Raw genomic sequence first — 21,125 nt, 5'->3', positions numbered from 1 at the left:
ACCTTAACCCAATGTGTACAGACCATACACTGACCTTCCCCAGGGTAACTTAATCCAGGGTGTCCAGACCATACACTGACCTTCCCCAGGATACAGGGTACCTTAACCCAATGTGTACAGACCATACACTGACCTTCCCCAGGATACAGGGTACCTTAACCCAATGTGTACAGACCACACTGACCTTCCCCAGGATACTGACCTTAACCCAATGTGTAGGACCATACACTGACCTTCCCCAGGGTACAGGGTACCTTAACCCAATGTGTACAGACCATACACTGACCTTCCCCAGGATACAGGGTACCTTAACCCAATGTGTACAGACCATACACTGACCTTCCCCAGGGTACCTTAACCCAATGTGTCCAGACCATACACTGACCTTCCCCAGGACACAGGGTACCTTAACCCCAAGTGTACAGACCATACACTGACCCTCCCCAGGACACAGGGTACCTTAACCCAATGTGTACAGACCCTCCCCAGGACACAGGGTACCTTAACCCAATGTGTACAGACCCTCCCCAAAATACAGGATACCATAATCCAATTTGCTCAGACCATACACAGGCATTCCCTTTGGTATGGGGTAACTTACTGAATTGAGCTGCCTATGGTGTAAGTCTGCCAGATGGTCCCTGCAGTACCAGCTGTGTGGTATCCAGTGACTAACACTACAGATCCGAGCCCAGACAACACACAGCACTAGCCTGAGCAAATGGGCATTCCTGTGGTTGTCTACTATCACTGATCTACGTGAGTGTTATTCATCCCTACACCACTGGTACAGTCAGTGTTTCTCAAGAATGATGAGATAAACCAATTTTAGACATGACTGATACTTTTTGCCCCAGCAGCCATACACTCTTCATAGTCATTGTGAATTTGTGTAACTGCCTGTAACTGATTTGCAGTTGTGTTGGTGGGGAGAATGTGAAAGCTTCTGCATGAATCATGAACTCCAACAAGTCTGGCATACCATGAATATGATGACTGTTAGCTATTGATTAATGTCTAAAGTAAGCATAGCCATTAAATGGGTAAAAACAGAACATTTATTGTACAATAAATTCAATTTCCTACGATAAAAGTCTCTTTTTTACACAAGTTTCAACTGAAAGAAACATTTGTTGACAGCACAAAAACAAAGGAGATTAATACTAGGTACCGAATTATTTCTGACTCCAGATTTCACAACATGGCATGTTATGTTTGCCCTTACACCTTTTCTTTCTGAGTCATTAGTAAAAATCTTAAATTATTGTCTTTGGTACAGTCAGTCAGTCATGATGGTACGTTGTCTTGGATACAGTCAGTGAGTCATGATGGTACATTGGATTGGGTACAGTAAGTGAGTCATGATGGTACATTGTCTTTGGTACAGTACAGTCAGTGAGTCATGATGGTACATTGTATTGGGTACAGTGAGTCATGATGGTACATTGTATTGGGTACAGTAAGTGAGTCATGATGGTACATTGTATTGGGTACAGTAAGTGAGTCATGATGGTACATTGTATTGGGTACAGTAAGTGAGTCATGATGGTACATTGTCTTGGGTACAGTTGTCATGGTACGATTGTCTTGGGTACAGTGAGTCATGATGGTACATTGTATTGGGTACAGTGAGTCATGATGGTACATTGTCTTGGGTACAGTCAGTGAGTCATGATGGTACATTGTCTTGGGTACAGTCAGTGAATCATGATGGTACATTGTATTGGGTACAGTCAGTGAGTCATGATGGTACGTTGTCTTGGGTACAGTAAGTGAATCATGATGGTACATTGTCTTGGGTACAGACAGTGAATCATGATAATACGTTGTCTTGGGTACAGTAAGTGAGTCATGATGGTGCATTGTTTTGGCTGCTCAGTTATGAAGGTACAGTGTATTAAAAATGGAAAATATACCATAATATTTTACTTACCTTCTCACATCTTTTCTTGAGCACATCAACCAGCCCATTATGGTCTGTAAGTCCCCATGGAAGACCGTTACCATTCTCGTCCACCATGGAGGGATCACAGGGGATCTCACTCGTGTCCATAATCAGGGCCATGATTAACAGTATATCCTTAATGTATCACAGAAACTTTGAATTTAAAACCCTTAATAGGAACACAAGTGTCTCCTGACATGGTCCGTATGTACTCCTTCCATCACATGCTTCTGTCCAGGACGTACCAGGGTGTTGTATAGAACCTCTGGGGTGGAGCCACAGGGAGAGGGGTTGGGCCTGTCTTACAGCATGCTCCAGGCATGGTCAGTCTGAAGAAACAATTGAATGTGTCACAACATGCAGCCTGTTAGTGTGTAACTCCGTGAGTGAGTGAGGTGACTTTCACTCTTCTTTTAGGAATATTTCAGCAATATAACATTGGCATCGTTTGTATTTCCAGTGAGCGAAATAGGGATGAGATAATATTTCTTACAATGTTCTTAACACTTAACAACTATCCATTACAATTAACTTTCTCCTAAAATATGGACACAAAAATTAGCAAGAAACCATGGTAACAACACAAACCAGGCTGAGTCACAGTGTTTCTATCACATAACTACTATACTGTCAGCTGTGTGATGATTCAACATGAGAGAAGGTGTTTCAAAGGACATCATATAAGTATTTGTGTACTTTCAATATAGATAAATCACTCTCAAGCAAATACAGAAAATATTTTCTTTATCCAGTGGAATCACAAATTATTTAGAATCACAAAATATATCATATATTTACTCAAAGGTAAATGGTATATAGTGTACAGCCAGATTATTTCCTAACATGTATATTTTGCAAAATCATGACAATCTATCCTTCTGTCATAGCTAACAGCTCTTCAGCACGTATGAGAGCAAACAGTACAACATGCATGAATCTTGCTTGCATAGAGACCTATGAAATACCTGCACCAATATTCCTTGGAACATGTCACAGCGATATGCCATCTGTGCTTCACCCCAGCCTCTAACCCTGACCTTGTCAACCGAATCTCATACTATTGCCAAATATAATGATTCAGTAAAGTACATAGAAATCTGTGAGGTACAGAATATAAGTGACAAGCGAGGACAGCTCCCCCATGTGATGGCGGTGTTTAACATGGGGAGGGGAGGAGCGGGCCAGTGAGGTACAGGTACAGGCACCTGAGACTGATCCAAATACACTGCCCAGTGATTCACAAAACACAAAAATCCCTTCTGTCAGCACCATTCAGTTGTTTGCACACAGTCATGACAGTGGCGGAGGTTGGCTACAATGTGTAAAGAGAGAGAGAACACAATGTGGGGGCCATTACTCATTTGTTGAGAATTCTGTTGGAACACAACAGGATCAGGAATGAACGAAGGTACCTTTGACAAGAGTCACTGCTCACACTCGTAATGACACCTATCCACAAAATCCACAAATATGATCAGCCACACTTTGGCATTCATGATTCTATCTCACACACACATGCACGCACACACACACACACACATACATGTCTCCTCCCTGTCACACAAAAACTGAAGACAATAAACATGATAAATGATATGCAATATATATGTTTGTTTCTTTATGATATCGGTCACATTTCTTTTCTTCAAAGTTGGACACATATATTTAAAAATATGAACTTGACACATTTAGACTAACATTTTCACATGAGACACTTACAACCAAGGTGACAAACCCCTAATTGATTCATACTTCAACCTGTTTTACCTATGTACACATGACATCAAACCACCCCAGGGCCTACTCAGTTCAACATGGTATCAAGCATCGTGAGCTAAATCACTGCAGTAGTGATCTACAGGTAACAATATGACTTCATCCATCACTTAGTGAGATCCAAACACCTGTGACACAATGACTAGGGCAAGCAAGGTTCCTACAAATTACAAAATCACCAGGTGTGTTGACTCTCCCTGACAATCACTGATATGATCACAGGGACATGAGTCATAACTGATTGTCCCTTGTATAAACCTATGTGCTTTCACACTGAATCTTATTTGAACATGTATTGAGGCTTGAAGCTTCAGTTAAGTTCACAACACCTTAAAGAACCCATTCAGAGCACATTACGCTTTCACTGGTATTGTGTTAGCCAGTCCAGAGAGTCAGAGTGAATAAATAAGTAATGTTTTATGCCGATCTTAGTAATATTCCGGCAACATCACAGAGTGGGACATCAGAAGTGGGATCCATCCATTCTACTCATGTTGGGAATCGAACCTGGGTCTTTGACATGATGAGCAAACGATTAACCACAGTGCCAGCTTCAACTGTTGAGAACACAACTTGTTGAAACTGAAATTTTCTCTCCCATTTCAGCTCAGTGTTTTTTTATAGCTTCTTAAAAAATATATTTTGCATTCAGCTCTACAGAAGACTCATCTAACACTTGTAAATGAAGCAAGTAAAAACTGTTAATTCAATATGAGAATGTTTCATACAACCACAAATGTTCTTCAGTTATTCAAAGAAGTCTTTTTACAAATCCACATTCCTACATCTGCAACAAAACCATTCGTAACAATAGAAAGGACACAATTATAATATTATCATTTTACCCTTGTGGGTAACCTTTATTAGTTATGATGAAGACCCCTGCATCTTCACAGTCCATTTTAAACAGGTGACACTTAAAAAAAAACAAAGGAGGGGAGAAGATTGCAGAGATGTGACCATGACATTTTCTCCCTGTGGGTAACCTTTATCAGTCATAACAAGTGATGATGAAGACCCCTGGATCTTCATAGTTCCTTTCACGCAGGAGACCATGTAAATTGTATGAACATAAATAGTACAATACTATTTTCTCTATACAAGAGATAGAGTCAATCCTTTATCAATTTACTCAGGTCTGCTGCATATACGTTTCTATACGGATACTCTCCATTTCCTTTGAATTGTGACAATGGAAATGTTTCCCTAACATATACTGTGCCGTGCCTAAAGCATCACAAAGAAGTGTAACCCCTGGCAGTAAGTGCTGGTTATCACTAAGGATTTTCATTTTGGTTAATCCAACCTCTAATGCAGATGTTTGTCATCGTGTATTTCTCCATATGAAAGGAATCTGTCCATTAGTAACATGTCCTGGCTGCTTACACGGTTACTGTCAAAAACATCCATTAAACAACATTCAATGAAACTATGAGAATAACATATTCATGGATTAAACAGTCTGTATTTACCAATACTGGGGCAAGGATGAGGCATGTCTAGCGCCAGCTGATCACCCCATGCTCTGTTGATGATTGTTTTGCCACTTTTTAATATGCATTTTCATTACATCATGGCATTCCCACTTTCAGCTTATCAGTACATTATACATATATGTCAAAGACCTGAGCCCTCATTTAGAGTGATAGTAATTTAGACAGTTGATCAGAATTGGATATATTCTTTAGTAATACAATCTTATTACCTATATGGTTCCTTCAGCTTTTACAAAAGTGAAATGAATTCCTTCAGACTGATATTGCTGTAATCTTGTTAAAAGAGTCATGAAACAACAATCACATGTTCACTTCAGTTTTTTGGACATCACACACTCAAATTAAAAATCCATGTTTTGAACAAAATTGGCTTTAATATTGATATTTTCAGAAATCATATACAGATTTAGAACTACTATGTTATCTTGTTACCGAGTGTTTTCAATAATAATATCTAATTATCTATGTTAGCACCTGGCAGGAGATGATGCAACCCCAGACTGAGGCAAAACCTGGGCTATTCCTGACTTCAAACAAACCATCTGCAATTAGACTGATATAGAACTCCCATCCCACTTGGCAATGATGAAACCATTAGCTTGGCATTGGCAATATAGTTCAACCCCTGACATAGACTTAGATTAGATGACGCATACGAAAAGTTACTGTTGTTTTCATTTATCATAGTTTACTCCATTTTATTGACATTTATATCAACATTAACAGAAGGACTTTAGTCTCAGTATAAGCTGGATGCTACATTATCGCCTTAGAAACAAGCACTAGCATGGCCAAGTCTAGTCACACCAAAAAGGACTTCTTGAAATTCTTCAATTTCAAAATGTTTCCAAGAAACATTGTCATGGGAATGGTGGCTACAGATCCCCGATGTTTAACACAAGACAAACATTTATCAAAAACAATCTACAATTCACTTCCAATGAGAATGCTGTACATCTGAATGTTTGTGAAGATATCTACAAATACACTCATGAGACATGAGCTTAACATTTCCTGGACTCAAATTCCACAATGAATCAAGTAAGGAAATATGGAATGTTTTTCTTGGCAACAACAAACCAACTGTTTAGGAAACATACCAACCAGACTTGTGCTACTTACCCAATGACATACATGTGTGCAAATGGAAGTATGGCTATACACAACAGCCATGACTAATGACAGACTGACTTTACCATTTACAACATGCCAGTTATCTTCATCATTACAGCTAGATGTATCATCGGTGCACCACACTCTTGTTGCAAGTGTAAGGTTCCCACAAATGCTGTCTTTTACAAAACAAAGGGTGAAATGAGTACCACTAACAGTTTTTCTATCATGTTTTTGTATGTGACTGCATCATGAAACATGTCTGGTGGAAATGTGTCAGATGTATTCATCAATACTTACAGTTTTACAACTGTGAATACAAAATGCCATTTCATCATAACTGGTGCTTGATGACTGATAATGTTATTGGTTATTTTCCAATTTCTTAAATCATACATCATGATTATGTTTAATTTGTTTCTCAATTCACTGATGATTCGAAAAATGATGTAAAAATGAAAAATAGCAAGTTTTAGTGGAAACATCTAGAGGCTCCAAGAATAAAGAGGTCTTAAAATATCTTGAGCTGATATAAACAAAAGCTATAGTCCATATCAAACAGCAGGCTTACCTCAACAAAGGTTACATGATTTACTAAGAATACCACAAGGTCCTTTGCTTAGTTTCATTTCATATTGATAAATTACGCAGAGAATAAACCCACAGAATTATTCACATTAGCTACTTGAGTCAAAAACCTTCAGATACATCAAGACCGCCTCCGTGGTGTAGTGGTTAGAGCGTCTGCCCGGAGAGCGGAAGGTCGCGGATTCGATCCCTGACCGCGTCATACCAAAAGACGTTAATATATGGTACTTGTTGGTCCCTGCCTGGCGCTCGGCATTAAAGGGTACAACAAGGACTGGTCGGCTCAGAGTCAGTATAATGTGTCTGAGTGGGGTATTCATGCTTCACTGCGGCATGGTATCTCAGTGGGCTAGCACTATAAAAAAACTAGCTCAAGTCTTGGCTAGTACAAGCAGCCACACATACACATACACACGCATGCACGTCGTCATATGAGCGAAATATTCTCAAGCACGACGTTAAACCCAATTTCACCTCACCTCACCTCAGATACATCAACATCATTAATGTACATCAAAACTGAGAGGCATTACCATAACATTATCACAGTCAACATCATAATAATTGTATGCTGATGATTCATACATTCTTATCCATTAGCTCGTTAGATTGTGCAATAATTGTCCAATCTTACTGTTTCAGTGACTCACTATTTAGTTATACACTTTCCACATCTCTACAATAATTGAATAAATATCTCTTATCGTTAATATTGTTAATTGTCTATTGAATATTAAATCAATTTAATAGGATCTTCTTACCGGGGTACTTATAATCACATCCACAGCCATATGACACCTATCCATAGGTTTCAAGCATGAAAAAACAACCCTGGGTCCCATCCTTAATTGTCATATAAACAAAACCTTATACAAGTTGCATAATACATCTGACTCATAAGTATTACAATGCTGAATGAATATACCACATACAACATGTTATGGTTGATGCTATGCTGAAATACAGAGAACTCCATTTATTCATATTTGACTTGTAAAAGTATGTTATGTTTTGATAGTCAAAGTATGCTATTTTAACACTTTACCTGCAGATTTGAGACAGTTAAGACTCAAACTTGTTCTAATACTTTAGTGTGTGGCACATATTTATTAACACACAGACGACAGGTCTAATTGCCTGACTAACCCTGAAATGACAATTTATCAACTTTATCAGAAAAGTATGAACATTTTAATTACCATATGTAAGGGTGACTCATGCTGTCAGTCCTAAATCTGGTGTGCCATATGACTGAACACCTGATAATCATAACTGGAAATGTATCTTCCGGTCTGCCCAACACCTGTGGATTATGCAACAGTTTCACATAATACAAACCAATTTAGTGTCCAGGACGCGTGTTGATTGGTTTTACTTCTCAAGTAACACCCTGGAATACACATAGGTGCAGGGTGGTTCCCGATACCTTACTGTATGCGTGTGACCGACAGAGGTCAAACTTCTCACATGTATAAACACTGCCATATATTCAACGTGTTGGCCGGTCAGCTGCATAAGTTACCCATCAAAATAAACGACCAGAATTCAATCACCTTATCGACACGACATCTACAGAGTATTATATAACTTGAGGCCTATTAGCAGCAAGATAAGACAGACATGGAAGAACTAGGCCAAAACACACGCGTTCACCGCAAACAGAACTAACATAACTTACGTCGCTGACAGACGATTCAACATGGTTCTAGTGAAGTTGTTGTCTTGGTCCTATGGAACATACATATCCAACTTGTCACTGGCTGTTCTCGTTGATGTTAGTGTTCCAGATGTGTCTGATTATTGTTGGAGTAGCTGTGACACACTGAGATTAATAAAATATACGTAACAAATCTTCAAAACAGATCCTACTGCCATTTTCAAACACTGGTCCGAGTACGCGTGAATGAGGTCACTAGCTAATTTTAGTAACATGATTCACCCCCAGCCAATGAAATCACGCGTAACATACGTCTTTAGCTTGACAAATCACCGGAAGAAGCAAAACGATTCCCGGAAGCAAAAGCATTCCTATTTGCGGGAAATTAGAATGTTTGTGATGTATAATTAACAGAGTTTGCTTCCATATAATCGCTGACAACAAGTTCACAGGTTAAAGCTGAACGTAAAAAAGGTTGTTGTACACAATGTTTATGGTATTTTAATCCATGTTATTGATGAAGGAAAACCAAGTTCTATGGATACTGTAGTCAACTTCTTTATCGCAATGAGTGCGTCGATTCGGTGTAGGTAATAAAAACATTAACACCGTAATCAAGCAAGTGATGTTTCAAAGGTGTCTTATGGGGTTTTTTAACTTCAAGACGTTTGTGATCCCCAGTGTGAAGCAAAGACAAGTCAAACCGGAGACCATAAACCGCAGTCTCTAGTTAACTAAAATGTGAAAAAATGCCACAGTAAATCAGCTGTTAAGGTATGATTATATTTATGATCCTTCAATCACACAGATTCTAACCGTCGTACTTCGCATATAAAACCTGTATTAAATGCAGAAAGCACATTTTACTTTTTCTTGACGTCCAGTGACCAATATGAGCAACAATCCACGATTGGTGTAAGATGACACACAATCAACCATGTTTGTTGTGAAACTGTGTTCTCATATCCAGCTGCCTCCAGTTTATGAGTGTCAGTCATGATGTATTGGTCTTGTGTTCAAATCCCTGTTCATATTTATCCCGGAAGGGTTTCACCAAGGGTGTACTACTTAATTTACAGGGAACGATATTCATACTAGCTGCTCACCTGCGTCAGTTGTCCAGTGTCAATGGTGGCTAGAATAAGTTGAGCATTTTCAAGGTTTTCTCTTAAAAATACTGTTCCAAGCAGACATTTTCAACAAATCTGACCAGAAAACGTGGCTGAATGGTTACAGTGAATGAAAAAACACGAAGAAATAACAATTTTTTTGTTGCCAAGGGCAGCAGACATTGGGTCGGTGTTTAGATCCTAGACCACTGAAGGTTTTCTTCCCCAAGTAACCTGACATTTCAACGATGTAACTGATGTATCTCACTCAGTACTCATTCACCATGGCTATAAGGTCACATCTGGTTTTAATTAATGGCTTACAAACAGTTTTTAAGAACCAATTATCCTTTGTAACTATAGTCAGAATAAAAATATCTTGCACTTGATATTTGTGTTTCTTTGGAATTAATAAAAGGTTGTTTTGGTCAGTTTATTTGAGAATAAATAGCTACCATGTCAGATTAAAGTGCAAGATGTTTAATCTTTTTTACAGAAACATACATTTATTTATTATGTGGGAGAAATTATTGTAGTCTTTGTTACTTTGCATTTCTTCAGCAGTTATTTTAAGTTTAGTACTTGTTAATTACAAAATGTTTGTGATAAGTTTTAATGTAGTAACCTGAATAGAAAGATGAGATGTTATTTAACTAGGTGGACAGATTAAAACATGGCACTGTTCCGGATGTTTCCCATGACATCACCATGGATGACACCAGCCAACAATGACCTTGACCTGATCAAGAAGATGGCCCAAGATAAGCCCGCAGGAGTAATTGTTACTGGACCTTCAACCGTGTAAGTGGAGTTAGTTTGTGTGACTCTTGTTCAGGTGAGATTGTAATGAATTACGCAGTGGATTATTTTGCACTTTAAGAGATTACATTTTAGAAATTTGGAAGTACAATATAGACAAACGTTCTGGATAACAACTTCTTCATTTCGTGAGTGTGACATTTCGATTCAGATTCTTATACTGTTGTCAAGCAGGAATGTAAAATAAAGTGGAAGGGAAGTATATATACTGAATGTAACAAAGAAAATAATGTAATTAAGATAACTGGCTATTCAGTAAGTTGATAAAGCCAGTGAGCTTAGAAAGGGCAAAGAGGTGGAAGCCAGAGGTGTACAAAGCAAAGGGGGATAGTTTAGAAAGGAGGAGATGTTTATACAGTTGAATGGGCTGGTGAAGGAGTGCACTCTCGAGGCTTCTAGTAAGATCTCTGGAGGATCATCAGGAAAGAAGATTCCCATTTCCCTCTGGATGAGTGTTAAGTTCTTCCACATCCTCTTCAGCTCTTTCTATGATGATTTATGCGGATCCCAAGTCTTCTATTAAAGGTGTAGAATCTAAAATGTCTCTGAGATGGAAGGTTTTCCTTTTTTTCCCATTCACTGCGAAGATGCTGGATTCTTTCCCTCCTATGAACCTTGTAGGGTTCTGCATTCCATGCATCCTAAATCTTGTCTGGCATGAAAATTAAAATTTTTTCATTAAAGGTTTGGTGCCATTTGGTTTCTTTGTCCACTGCATTTACGTTCAGTGTCTTCAGTCTCTTTAACACTTCTTCTTCCATCCTTCTACTGGCCTGGTGATATGCTTCCTGAAGCTCTTCATGGTGTTCAGTAATTATTCCGTGTTTGAATTGCCAAGGACAAAATCCATGGGCAGCTTTGAATCTCTGCCAAAGAAGAGATGATAAGGCGCTTGACATGGGGAGGGACAAGTTCAGGAAATAGTACTATCCATTTTATCTTTTGTTTGAGTTGCAGTGTTTTCAGCATGTCATGGAGGGTACCGTTGGACACCAACGCAATGGTGTCTATGTTTTGTCTATATGTACAATGTTGTCTTCGAAACACCCCCATTGGCTGCTGTGTAGCCAATCAGAGACTCCAGATTTGATAAACCATTCCGTCACTGGTTTCTTGGCTACAGACTTGGCGAGCTGATGTTTGGTTGGGAAAGCTTATGTGAACAAAGTGAAGAAATTGGTCAGAACAAGTACATCTTCATATCTGTTTGTCCCTTTTTCCAGTACTGTGAAATCCATAGCAAGTATCTCCAGTGGTCATTTGGAAATTATTTGGCCCAAACTTGTTCTAACATTTGAGCCATTCTTTCCTAACAGGCAGCATTCAAATGTCTGGCAGTAGCTTTCAACTGTTATGGACGTGTAAGACAATGGCATCTGGTTCTAAATAAGTGTCCATTTTCATCATGGCAAGCTCTCAGAACTCTGGTCAGTAGTTTCTCTGGAACAATGACTCAGTTCATGCTCTTGTTATTCTCAGGATTGTGAATAGACCACTCCATTCTGCATGATTATATAATGCCAGCATTTCAGAAGTTTCTTTGCTTCTGGGTCTTTGCTGATCACTCACAAGTTTGGCGGTTTACTTTTATCCCAGAAGTGAAGGAATTTGGAAAACACTGGATGGACTCGATTTAGTCATTAGTATTTCTTCACAGCTGACTTCCTCCAAGTCAACAGTTGGTTCATTTGGAATTCCTTGGCTCCTTGCCCTGAGGTACGCATCCTCATCACTTACCTTGGGAAGGATAATACCAGGGACAATACCAGAGTGGTCTAAAGACTTTACTACGAAAAGTTCTGTTGAAGTGATGTTTTCTCAACTAAGGCTGTACAGGGATATTCAGATGGGCTGACTCTGCATTCTCTACCCTGGAAGGATCTTCAGAGATGATGACAAGTTTGTTCTTCCTCTGTAGGCAAATCCTCTTGTCCCTCTTGATATATGTTGGTAAATGAATCAGAAGTTTGAATGTTTTCGTTATTGACTTCATGTTTCATGAACTTTTTATGCATTTTGTACAATGTTAAGTACAAGTGAGTGAGTTAAGATTTTAAATCAGATCGGCAGTATTTCAGCCATATCGTGACTAAATCAAGTTATAGATTTGTAGTAATTAAATGTAAATTTTAAAAACCTGCCAACGAAGGACAGTAAAACAACTAGATTATTACAGATATAAATTTAAAACTAGTAATTAAATCTAAAATATTTTAACTATAAATGACAATACAATAATGTAAAGTATGGAGTGTAGGTGTATTGAATGTAGGAAAAAAAGAAAGGAAAAAAAGAAAAAGGAAAAAAAGTAAGGGGAAAAAAGAAATAAATGGGGGAAATTGGTGTATGTCACATATTTTTATGAAGTTGTGAGTATAATTGGCAAAATAAACTCACCAAAATTTTAAGAAGTGGTATTACCATGAGTATCCAGCTTGGATTGTGGTCTGTGATGGTAGGTATTGTACAAGGGAACCTGCTTTCAAAAAGACCAGGCCCTTGTGGACACTCTTCTACAACAAATCAGCATTGGTCAGCTACCTCCTTCCCGAACCAATGCCAAAGCAGTTGCCTCCCACAAAAGATTGAAGAACCTGTGCCAGGGATGGGTCAACAGTGACATTTCCATCCGAGACTTCCTCACTGCAGTGGGCCAGAATATCAGACTTTTCATAATTAAGTAAATGACTTGCCAGTGTGTGACTTAGCAGAAAAATGTGCTTCATTTAAATCTGCTAAATTGTCCATCATCTGGTACCAAATTTTGCTTATTATTATGTAGTATGAGATACACACGTAATTAAGTATGAAAAAGTATTTCTTTTTTTTCCTTTTTCTTTTTTTCCTTTTCTTTTTTTCTTATTTTCCTATTACAGGTGTATTGTGTGCTGTTGTAACATCACATAGAAAAATATTTTCAATTTGTTCTCAGTGATTTTAACCTAATGAGCTTGTGTTATTTGTATATATTAAGTTTTAGGTCATTGTCCATGCATGGAGACACATGCACATTCAGCTTTGAAAGTGCAATAAACCTTCTCTTCACCTCAAATGATATACGATAACATGAATACATCATTCCTGAATGAACTGACCTTGACCCTGTGACCACTGTCTTTAATTCTGTTTCATGATCACCAGTTGTTAGTACTTTAAGAATCAATTCAGACAAATGTATTTTGGTATCCTTCAAATGGTTTGAGATGCTTCCAGGCATAAGTGTTAAATGTGAGCAGTGAAGTTATATGATACTGGAAGAGTTATCTCCCTTCAATCTGCACCGTTGACTTGCTGAATACTTGTTTTCACATTGAAATTTAGTGAAAACACATGTACCATGTGAGGTGTTTTCAGCAAAAGTACAAGTTATTTGTCAGTTCTAGATGGATCAATGAAATTTACTTGTAGGTCAAGAAGATAATTTGACTTATAGCCATATGCCAAATTTGTTGAGTTTGACAGGGTCTTGGCTATTGGCTGATTAAATCAGTTTGTGATCCTCTGTTTCTAGTCCCTGACCTGGTGTTTCTGAATACAGAATTGGATATTTGTAGTTTTCTTTGTATAGTCAATATATTTGTACATCCTAGATTCCGTCTACTGGGACTTTCACACCATTGAGCAGATATTTATCAAATAATTCTTCTGATAAGTCCTAATTTGTGTCTCTTTGTATGTTGTGTCGAGTGTCTAACATGTCAAAACAATCCAACAGTAATCTAATCAGCAGTAAAAGACACAGCAGTTTTTATGCATTATTCACTGCAGAAGAGTTAATGTATCACTCTCCTACCCAGAGGTCCATGCAACCAGCATAGCACCTCCACCGCAGGCTTCCGCCATGTGACGATTCAATACATCTTGCAGTCTAATAAAGATATTGAATCTTTTCAATCTTTTTCATTTTTGAAGAGCTTACATACTCATTTACACATCTGTGATAGCATGGTTTACTTTCATTGAGAAAATATCCAAGAACTTGAAACACTATATCATTTTTCATTATCCGTCGGCTGTACTGCTCCTCAAAAGACATGTACAGGTGTTGTGTATGTGATATGTATGTGTATTCCACAGGAGTAAGACGTGTACAGGTGTTGTGTATGTGATATGTATGTGTATTCCACAGGAGTAAGACATATACAGGTGTTGTCTATGTGATATGTATGTGTATTCCACAGGAGTAAGACATGTACAGGTGTTGTGTATGTGTATTCCACAGGGGTAAGACGTGTACAGGTGCTGTGTATGTGATATGTATGTGGATTCCACAGGAGTAAGACATGTACAGGTGCTGTGTATGTGATATGTATGTGGATTCCACAGGGGTAAGACATATACAGGTGTTGTCTATGTGATATATATGTGGATTCCACAGGGGTAAGACGTGTACAGGTGTTGTGTATGTGATATGTATGTGGATTCCACAGGGGTAAGACGTGTACAGGTGCTGTGTATGTGATATGTATGTGGATTCCACAGGGGTAAGACATGTACAGGTGTTGTGTATGTGATATGTATGTGTATTCCACAGTGGGTAAGGGTAAGGCGTGTACAGGTGCTGTGTATGTGATATGTATGTGTATTCCACAGGGTAAGACATGTACAGGTGCTGTGTATGTGATATGTATGTGGATTCCACAGGAGTAGTAAGACATGTACAGGTGCTGTGTATGTGATATGTATGTGTATTCCACAGGGGTGATATGTATGTGTCCACAGGGGTAAGACATGTACAGGTGCTGTGTATGTGTATGTGATGTAAAGTAGGTATGTGATCCACAGGAGTAAGACATGTACAGGTGTTGTGTATGTGATATGTGGATTCCACAGGGGTAAGACATGTACAGGTGTTGTGTATGTGATATGTATGTGGATTCCACAGGGGTAAGACGTGTACAGGTGTTGTGTATGTGATATGTATGTGTATTCCACAGGGGTAAGACGTGTACAGGTGCTGTGTATGTGATATGTATGTGTATTCCACAGGGGAAAGACGTGTACAGGTGCTGTGTATGTGTATTCCACAGGAGTAAGACATGTACAGGTGTTGTGTATGTGTATTCCACAGGGGTAAGACATGTACAGGTGCTGTGTATGTGATATGTATGTGTATTCCACAGGGGTAAGACATGTACAGGTGCTGTGTATGTGATATGTATGTGTATTCCACAGGAGTAAGACATGTACAGGTGTTGTGTATGTGTATTCCACAGGAGTAAGACATGTACAGGTGCTGTGTATGTGATATGTATGTGTATTCCACAGGAGTAAGACATGTACAGGTGTTGTCTATGTGATATGTATGTGTATTCCACAGGAGTAAGACATGTACAGGTGCTGTGTATGTACAGTATGTGTATTCCACAGGAGTGACATGTACATGTCTATGTGATATGTATGTGTATTCCACAGGAGTAAGACATGTACAGGTGTTGTCTATGTGATATGTATGTGTATTCCACAGGGGTAAGACATGTACAGGTGTTGTGTATGTGATATGTATGTGTATTCCACAGGAGTAAGACATGTACAGGTGTTGTGTATGTGATATGTATGTGTATTCCACAGGAGTAAGACGTGTACAGGTGCTGTGTATGTGTATTCCACAGGAGTAAGACATGTACAGGTGTTGTGTATGTGTATTCCACAGGAGTAAGACATGTACAGGTGCTGTGTATGTGATATGTATGTGTATTCCACAGGGTAAGACATGTACAGGTGTTGTGTATGTGATATGTATGTGTATTCCACAGGAGTAAGACATGTACAGGTGTTGTGTATGTGATATGTATGTGTATTCCACAGGAGTAAGACATGTACAGGTGTTGTGTATGTGATATGTATGTGTATTCCACAGGAGTAAGACATGTACAGGTGCTGTGTATGTGATATGTATGTGTATTCCACAGGGTAAGACATGTATGTACAGGTGTATTTGTGTATGTGATATGTATGTGGATTCCACAGGGTAAGACATGTACAGGTGCTGTGTATGTGATATGTGTGTGTATTCCACAGGGGAAAGACATGTACAGGTGTTGTGGTGCTGTGTATGTGATATGTATCCATGTATTAGACATGTGATACAGGTGTATGTGTATGTGTATTCCACAGGAGGTACAGTGTATGTACAGGTGCTGTGTATGTGATATGTATGTGTATTCCACAGGGGTAAGACGCGTGTACAGGTGCTGTGTATGTGTATTCCACAGGATGTGTACATGTACAGGTGTACAGGTGTGTATGTGTATTCCACAGGGGTAAGACATGTACAGGTGTTGTGATGTGTATTCCACGACATGTACAGGTGCTGTGTATGTGATATGTATGTGTATTCCACAGGTGCTGTGTAAGACATGTACAGGTGTTGTCTATGTGATATGTATGTGTATTCCACAGGAGTAAGACATGTACAGGTGCTGTGTATGTGATATGTATGTGTATTCCACAGGAGTAAGACATGTACAGGTGTTGTGTATGTGATATGTATGTGTATTCCACAGGAGTAAGACATGTACAGGTGTTGTGTATGTGATATGTATGTGTATTCCACAGGGGTAAGACATGTACAGGTGTTGTGTATGTGATATGTATGTGTATTCCACAGGAGTAAGACATGTACAGGTGTTGTGTATGTGATATGTATGTGTATTCCACAGGAGTAAGACATGTACAGGTGACATGTGTGTATGTGATATGTATGTGTATTCCACAGGAGTAAGACATGTACAGGTGTTGTGTATGTGATATGTATGTGTATTCCACAGGAGTAAGACATGTACATGTACAGGTGCTGTGTATGTGATATGTATGTGTATTCCACAGGGGTAAAGACATGTACAGGTGTTGTGTATGTGATATGTATGTGTATTCCACATAGGTAAAGACATGTACAGGTGCTGTGTATGTGATATGTATGTGTATTCCACAGGGAAAGACATGTACAGGTGTTGTGTATGTGATATGTATGCATGTGTGATATTCCACAGGGGTAAGACGTGTACAGGTGCTGTGTATGTGATATGTATGTGTATTCCACAGGGGAAAGACGTGTACAGGTGTTGTGTATGTGATATGTATGTGTATTCCACAGGGGTAAGACGTGTACAGGTGTTGTGTATGTGATATGTATGTGTATTCCACAGGAGTAAGACGTGTACAGGTGTTGTGTATGTGATATGTATGTGTATTCCACAGGGGTAAGACATGTACAGGTGTTGTGTATGTGATATGTATGTGTATTCCACAGGGGTAAGACATGTACAAGTGTTGTGTATGTGATATGTATGTGTATTCCACAGGGGTAAGACATGTACAGGTGTTGTGTATGTGATACATTTGTGTATTCCACAGGGGTAAGACGAGCCTGCTGTTTCAATGTGCTGTAACACATGCCACTGAAAACCTGACCGTGACCTTCATCTGCCGCCACCCACTGTCCCGCCTGCCCCTCCCGGTGCATGGGATGCCCACCCCAGACCCTTCTGTGCTGCAGTCTGTCAAGTTTTTGTAAGTTACACCGTGAAATTATTCATCTCCATAGAGGGAGCAGATTACAAGAGTGGTTGTTATGCGTCTTATAGTCTGACTCCAATCATACCATGCACGTTGACACCAAGAACATGCTTTGTACACATTATTGGGAATGAATTTGAATCTTCAGTGTGACAAGGTAGTGCTTTAGCCACATGACCACCCCCATGTCTCTAACAGACAATACTGTCTCCAAACAGCTGAAATATTGCTGAGGGCAGCATTTAACAACAAACAAAAACTGAAATGGTAAAATACTGAAAGCAGATTGTAATATTGTCAGATTTTGTCAGTGAAATATGTAGTTTTCATTCCTTTTGGTTTAAACAAGTGAGCAGTGACTCATAATATACAGATGGATTTCAATGATGGAGACTTAACAACGAGAACCTTCCAGCCTGAACAGGTTTGAACATGAGCTCTAAACAGTTTTATAAGAATAATATGATTATAGTTAGGATAACTACTGTGCATGGGGAATGAAGAAGTGCAAGTGATATTTCTTTCTCTGTTTTATCTCTGTCTTTGTTTAACAAATCAGGTTGCTGTTTGCTGTAGAATAATCTCAACATTCTAATGGCCTTTCAAAGCATCATTAAACCCAACTCACATGAAGCATGAAGTGATGCAATTTTTTGTAGTATTATGTTCAAATCATATGGTCCTTTGTTGTGTTGTTATAAACTGAGAACAGATGTTTTCATGGACCATTGTTTCGCAGAGAGCTGAAGGCCATGTTATTTTGGCGGGCTTTATTCAAGTCAGGTTTTTTAGGAAACTTAAAATAGTTGATTGACGCATTTTGGGATTGACCAATGAGATTGATGAAACTGCAAGGTGTCGCGGAGTCTGGCGGATGTAGAAGGGTTATTTTCATATACTGGTCAGGCTTACAGTGAGTCATCCATGCTGGAAATAACAAGGATGTCTTTGCCAGTTCACCATTGGTGATAGTTCTATGAATGTTGTTTGTGTCTAGAGTTAGGATTGTGGATCACAGCATACATGATTAACTTGATACAATTAAATCTGCTCAGTAACATGTCACATTCTGATGCACTACGATGTCAACAATCTGTACTGTCTTGTCAACTGTTATAGATTTGTTACAATAAGCCAGCAAGAGTTGTACCCTATTTCTCAAGTTTTATGTGCAGTGTGTTTGTACTATCTTGTTTATACACTATTGCACATACTGTTTGTCAGATTCACTGTCAAATATTTTAAAAATATTATCTGGGCTTTTATTTTAAGTTATATAATGTTGTTATTATGATTTTTATTATGCCTTTTCACTGAAGCTATCACATGGAAGTATTGTACTATAAGTTGAGATCTGGAATATGATCATTTATTCTTCTCGTCACGATATAGCTGAAATATTGTGAATGTGACAATAAATATTACCTAACTAACTCACTTCCAAGTTGCAGCTTGGTCAATGGCGGGCCATTGGCTAATATGTGAAAAGTGTTTCAGTATCTTCTTCTCATCTGGTAGATTCCAGCCTGAAATAGCTGCAGTATTGCCAGAAATGGCCTTCACAAATTGTACCCTGATGGGGAATCGAACCTGGGCCTTCGGCCTGATAAGTGAACACTTGAACCACTAGGCTACCCTGCTGCCTCTTGTATTATTTAGAGAACACTTTGATAAATATTATTTCTGAATAAGCAGAGTTAAAAATTTAGGTTAGATGCCTTGATGATGGCGAGTAACGTCACAGAAGGGCAGGTTTAGCTTAGTCTGGCGGCCATCTTGTTCAATTGCATTCAGGAATATCTTGAATTTTTGAGAGGGATGATTTGTGCTTGTTATTCAAATTAGTTCTTTATGATTTTTAACAGACAGTTCATCATGTTCAGTGAGTACATGTCACAAGCAACTTCACTTGAAACTATAACTGTTCTAATAAGGTTTCAAGCAGTAAAGTGTCAATATTCAAGCTAGTTAATGGGGAAATAACTAGTAGAATATCACATCTAGTGTGAAACCTTCTATATAGCTATAGCACTCTGTGACTACAACCTTCACCTTGGGTTAATAATCTCACCTAGTGAAGGCCAAACATAAGTCACAAGTTAAGGCTCATATCTGGAGAACAAGACTGGGGGGTCTGAGAATTAGTGCTGTAACGATGCATCGAATTATTGATGGATTGCAATTGTCGAGTCTCCGATAGCAATTAATCGATGGTAGAAACAAAAAACTATCGATGCCTCAATAGTATGTTCAACTATTGATAGTTCAGTAATTGACTTCCGTTGATAAATGTGCTGTGCAAAATACAGGGAGTACCAGATTCGTTCACTTTGATTTAGAGTTATCTGATCCTGTTTCATTTTGAAGGTCAAGACAAGGGCCTCAAACATTACATGCAACACGTGAATTTGAAATTGTGAATAGCAATAAGGTTATGTTTTAACTGTTTTCTTGATCTGGGTTTCAAGTTTCTTGTCAGTTATTAAAAGAGACTGAAACTACTTCAACTTGTTTTATTTCATATAAACTATACATTCATTTCGGAAATAACTTCATATGAGACAATTCAAGGAGTAAAAAAACTATTGCAATAGAATTGCAGTAGTTGGTTGCAATAGTATGTTGCAATAGACTATCACAATAGTTGTTTCCCCCTCAATAATCCCCTCTACTGAGACTATCATCAACCTTGATATAGTTTGAAATCTTCCATTAGAATGTAAGCCAATGATAAACTTATAACATTCCTTGACATGATTTCCTACCTGTTGATAACAAGAAGGTGGCAGATTGTCATGGTAACAACCTTGTGAATGCAAGTCATTATAAGGTTTGTGTTCCATGTGAGAGACCAGCCATATTCCAGTCATTTTCGTTTTGTTGTAAACTCAGAACAAATATATTTGTCAGCATTTTAAGAAACAGAGTATTTGTTCAAACCTTATCCAATTCACTTTTTGTTTGAAATGTATTGAACCTTTAACAACAAATAGTGCATTCACTAACTTAAAACATTTAATAATATATGTTTTACCTGAACTGACTTTGATGGGGAATGATTGCACTAAACTATATAGAATTGTTAGGAGACTTAACATGGGCCT

The 21,125-nt window shown here is 38.5% G+C and overlaps 2 protein-coding genes across 5 annotated transcripts in view; one reads left to right on the top strand and one right to left on the bottom strand.

Moving 5' to 3' along the window:
* LOC124288283 (dual specificity protein phosphatase 16-like) overlaps positions 1-21,125 on the bottom strand; it is a 66,134-nt gene that overhangs the window by 43,550 nt on the left and 1,459 nt on the right. For 2 of the 4 annotated variants that reach the window (XM_046724800.1, XM_046724796.1), the window contains exons 1-2: positions 8,597-8,818; positions 1,934-2,274 (exon numbers count right to left, since the gene is read on the bottom strand). In XM_046724800.1, the coding sequence (XP_046580756.1) occupies positions 1,934-2,065 (132 nt within the window). In that variant the 5' untranslated portion in view covers positions 2,066-2,274; positions 8,597-8,818. Of the gene's footprint in view, positions 1-1,933; positions 2,275-8,117; positions 8,137-8,596; positions 8,819-21,125 lie in introns of those variants that run through there. The other 2 variants (XM_046724799.1, XM_046724797.1) reach the window with 2 other exon arrangements.
* The window catches only part of LOC124288284, a 47,064-nt gene continuing 34,855 nt past the window's right edge, over positions 8,917-21,125 (top strand). The window contains exons 1-3 of the mRNA XM_046724801.1: positions 8,917-9,049; positions 10,342-10,485; positions 17,860-18,015. Coding sequence (XP_046580757.1) covers positions 10,358-10,485; positions 17,860-18,015 — 284 coding nt within the window. The 5' untranslated portion in view covers positions 8,917-9,049; positions 10,342-10,357. The remainder of the gene's footprint in view (positions 9,050-10,341; positions 10,486-17,859; positions 18,016-21,125) is intronic.

The sequence above is a fragment of the Haliotis rubra genome, unplaced genomic scaffold (assembly GCF_003918875.1).
Source record: "Haliotis rubra isolate DU_JTF1 unplaced genomic scaffold, ASM391887v1 Scf414, whole genome shotgun sequence".
NCBI lineage: Eukaryota > Metazoa > Mollusca > Gastropoda > Lepetellida > Haliotidae > Haliotis > Haliotis rubra.
This window is presented reverse-complemented; position numbering and strand designations above follow the sequence as displayed.